The 4,363-nt window shown below is 52.0% G+C and overlaps 1 protein-coding gene across 1 annotated transcript; it reads left to right on the top strand.

Moving 5' to 3' along the window:
- Positions 1 to 7: 7 nt before the first annotated feature.
- On the top strand, positions 8 to 1,836 carry CHADL (chondroadherin like; the record flags this gene model as incomplete). Its single annotated transcript, XM_029086565.1, has 3 exons — positions 8 to 373; positions 1,048 to 1,214; positions 1,611 to 1,836. Coding segments are annotated over 3 exons (759 nt in total), but the record flags the coding sequence as incomplete, so codon positions are not given.
- Between the last annotated feature and the right edge of the window lie 2,527 nt (positions 1,837 to 4,363).

Here is a 4,363-nt window from a genome sequence, read left to right as displayed (position 1 = left end):
CTTCACCCATGTGCCTGTGGGTGCTTTCCAGCTCCTGCCCAACCTCATCTCCCTCCACCTGAAGCACAATGCCATCCAGGAGCTGGCAGAGGGTGACCTGGCTGGGGCCAGGGGGCTGCGCTGGCTCTACCTCACCGGGAACGCCATTGGGCACATTGCCCCAGCTGCCCTGGCTCCTGCCAAGATGCTGGAGAAGCTGCACCTAGAGGGAAATCGCCTGGTGGAGGTGCCCACAGTGGCCCTACGGGGCCTGCCCGCCCTGAGTGAGCTGAAGCTGTCCCGAAACCCCATCAAGCGTGTGGAGGACGGCGCCTTCCTGCCAGTGGCCTCCAGCCTGCATCACCTCTACCTGGACAACATGGGCCTGGAGCAGGTATGTGTGGCTAGGGCTTCCCTAGGGGCACGAGCACCGCAGGCCACAGGCATAGATCCCATCCTGTTCCACCACCCAGGGCTGGTGGTCCCTATAGAGGCATCTGAACAGATGTCCCCAAATTCCCATGGCTTCAGGAGGTGCTCTGTAGCCTGGCCAGGAGCAGAGGCTTCCCTGGGCTCGGCTGGAACATTGTCTTGCTCCAACCTGTCCCTCAGCTTCCCCAGGACAGACTGTCCTTAAAGACATCCAGTTTCAGTGGGGTCCCGACTATTCCTCAAATCATCTCCTTCCCCCAGCCCTGGCCATATTTCTCCTGCTCTTACTATGAGCTGTCCTGAGGAACTCTACCACTACTATCTGGAATTCATCCTCTCAAGAAAGTGGTGTTAGCACCATTCTCATAAGGACCATCCACCTTTGACAGCACCCAGAGATCAACGGCCTCCTGTGTGTCACCTTCTTTCCAGGAAGACTGAACAGGGTCTAGTGAGTCCCAAAATGTGACCAAAACTGGTTAATTAACAGTGTGCTGCTGTTTAAAACAACTCATGATGCCACCAGGTTTAGGGCAGGCTCTCTCAGCCCCTCAAGCTGATTAGCAGTGGAGGGGCAGAGATTTGCTCCCCTGCCTCCACCAGGATGTCCCCTGACTCACCCACCCTTTGTTGCAGATTTCCCCTGGTGCCTTTGCTGGCCTCGGTCCCAAGATCAGAAGCCTCTACCTGGAAAGCAACAAAATGACCAACATCCCTGATATGCGCAACTTCACAGGGCTGGAGATCCTCAACCTGAGGGATGTGCCTTTCCACTGTGACTGCCAGCTCCTTCCCCTGCACAGGTGAGTGCCATGAGGAGGGCACAGCCCCAGGAGACACCCAGACCCTGCCATGCCAGAGGCACGAGCCCGTGGCACGCTGGCTATTTTGGGTCTTCTCCCACAGTACACTGGCCATTTTGTGTCTTCTGCCATGGTGTCTTCTGCCATTTTGTGTCTTCTGCCATGGAGATAGAGCATATGTCTGTGTTGCATGATGGAAGTAGCCTGGGCTTTCCTGGTGTAAGGAAAGCAGCCACAAGTTGGGGTGGACAGATACTTGGATATTCAAAGGTCACCTGGGTGAGGCCCTGAGCCACCTGGCCTGGCTTTGAAGTGACCCACGCCCAACTCAAGGGAGTTTCACCTCTCCCTTCGCCCTGTCCTGCTCCTTTCCCTAATCTCCTGTCATGTTTCCAGGTGGATTGACAAACTCAACCTTCACGTAGGGGCCACCTGTGGGTCCCCTGCAGAAGCCCGGGGGCTGAAGGTGAAGCTTTCCATCACTTTCCAAACCTGCCCTGGCTGGGGCCAAGGTAAGGGTGGAGGAGTCAGTCCTGACACGACCAAGGCTGCAAGAAAGCCCAGCAAGAAAAAGAGAATGGGAAAATCACCAGCCAGAGGCTTCAATAAGAGCAGAGCTTAGGAAACATGTGCAGGATGCAACAGGGCGGTACCTACAGCCTGGTGAGAGTAGTTTTGCTGGATTTGTCCCCCACCGTGGTGACGTGGGTATTGCACAAGGTGCCAAGGACAGAGCCTGGTGCTACTGGAGCAATGCCGATTTGCCAAGAGCTGTAGGGTTTGTTTGCAGGACCGCAGCACGTTACCTTGGAAAGAACTAGTGCAAAAAGCTTCTGTAGTGTTTGCAACATGCTTTGATGACTCCAAGAGCAAAGCCCAATACTTGCTTTTTCTTCCCAAGGTTCCTTTCAGCCATGCTGGAAGGAAAAGCTGGAATCCACAAGTTTGGTTTTGTTTTTATAAGAGCACTGTGCTTTCACAGTTTCAGAAATGATTAGAGAGCCCTGAGCGGGACTGCAGCCAGCTCCAATGCAAGATCCTGCACTGGCTCAAATCTTAAGAGCAGAAAACTTAAAAATCACCAGCGAAGACATTGCCTGAATTCCCAGCAGCTCCTCAGAATTAAAACATAAACAGACCAAAAGCTTTTTATTTCCTACAACATTTGATCAGTGGTTCCCACACGCCATTCATAAATGATGTACCCAACCCCTTCCCCATGGCAGCACAGCTTGGGCCCCCCCAACCCCAGGGGGAACACAAGGTGATTCTTCTTTTTTAAGTCAGAAGTTTGCTCAAATTGGGAAGGCTTTAAAAGGCAAACGCTTCTAGCTGTTAAATGAGCATGTGGGGAATGGAACTGTTGGAGCAAAAATCAGGAGGAAGAAAGCCAAAGGAGTTTGGAAATTACCATCCTATAAAGAGAGGAGGCCCTACAACCCCAGCTGTGTGACAAGGCTGGGGCAAGGTGGCAGCCCAAGGATGGCTTTGCCCTGAACCAGGATTCTCCCACATTAACACGTGTATGCTGAGCTGGTGACAGGCAGAGCTGCTGTCTTTACACACCTCATTACACACTGTGTATAAAAAGCCCACCCCCCCACTGCCACACTCACCCCATCACTGTTTCCCCAGGAGCCCAGGGCCCTTCCAGGGGTCAGTTAGGGATGGGCTGAGATGGCCCAGCTCTCGTGCTCGGTTTGACACAGACCCTCCGTGCTTTTTCCACTTGTATTTCATTGCTCCCCCACAGCCTTTTCCTCCCTCCCCAGTTAAAGGCTCCTCTTGCCCCTTTAGAAGAGAAAAGAGGAGGCCTGCAGTAGTTACTCCCTGTCTCTATCCCCCGTTTTCTACAGTTAGCTTGCAAATTTATTTTTTATTATTTTTTTTTGTCATGAACCACTGTGCAAAGCAGGAGCTATTTTCACATCCCAAGCTCTCACCTGGAAACTTGAGGGGAACAGGGCCAAGGCACCCATTTTGGGGTCAAGGTGGTGTTCTGGGCACCCACTGTTTCCCTGCAGGGTCTGACAAGGCACTTGCCCCACAGGCAGCTGGGCCTGCAGGGGCAGCACAGGCCCTTCCTCACCTGCAGGGAGTTCAGTCTCCCCTGGCAAGTTCCTGTTGCCACAGTTGCCAAAACTGTTTTTCATCAGTGTTGCCACACTGACCTTTCTGATTTCTGTCCTGAACTTTGATGGCCAGTCTGGGGAAAGAGAGGAACGTTACTTTTGCTCCAAAACAGGAAATGGCGTTCCCTGCCTTAAGCTGTCATCTACTTCATTCTTGTGATATCCAGCAAATACGAGAGGGGCAAGTGCCCAGAAAAAGCCTATTGCACACCTCAAAAATAATAATAATAAAAAAAAATCCCTGATTACTTTTACCCACCCACTTCCATCCCTCTTCTCCTCCCCATCTTGGCTAACCCTGGTATTTTATTGACCCAGAAAACAACACACAAGCCTCTTCCTCAAGTTTAATTCAAAGGTTTTTAGGGTACAGATTGTAGATCAAATTTACAGTAGGACTGCTAAAAAATTACAAATTCAAACTGTGTACCACATCCTCTACAGTTCTGCATTCAAAAGCAAGAAATCATGACACTCAAAAAGGCCTCTTGCTCCCTCAGGAGGCATCATCACTGCTTTTTGTTTTGGTTTTTTTTCACCTCTTTCCACTCTTCCCGTCCTGACTTTCTCGGGGGTTGCAGGGCCTAGACCAGGGAGCAGAGCACCGATGGTCGTCCTACTTCCTGACACATGGCACCGGCACACATCATCTCAGCTTCCCCCCCCCTGCCACAGCCGAGAATCCAAACTGCCTCTTTGTGCTCTGGCAGCCTCCTTCCCCATTGGGAGTTCCTGCTAGGAAAGGTGCCTTCAAAGCCAAGCACACACAACCCCAGCAGCCATCCTGGTCGTGCTCCTCAGCGTGACCCTTCTGGAGTTTGTTTCCCAGGGCTTAAAATTACAAGTCTGGGGAAATTTTCTTGCGCGCCAGGAAAGCAGAGTTGGGATGTTGCAGGGTGGTCTGCCTAAAAAAAGGAAAGGCCCTTTTAGTTTTCCGCTTCCCTTTGCCAGGACTTTCTCCAAAGAGTCACAAGGTGAAGTACAGGCTGCTGTGGGCAGCTGGAGGATACCCCAGGA

The sequence above is a fragment of the Antrostomus carolinensis genome, unplaced genomic scaffold (assembly GCF_000700745.2).
Source record: "Antrostomus carolinensis isolate BGI_N321 unplaced genomic scaffold, ASM70074v2 scaffold2018, whole genome shotgun sequence".
In the NCBI taxonomy this organism is placed as follows: Eukaryota; Metazoa; Chordata; class Aves; order Caprimulgiformes; family Caprimulgidae; genus Antrostomus; species Antrostomus carolinensis.
Note: the sequence above shows the minus strand (reverse complement) of the source record. Positions and strands in the feature narration are given on the sequence as shown.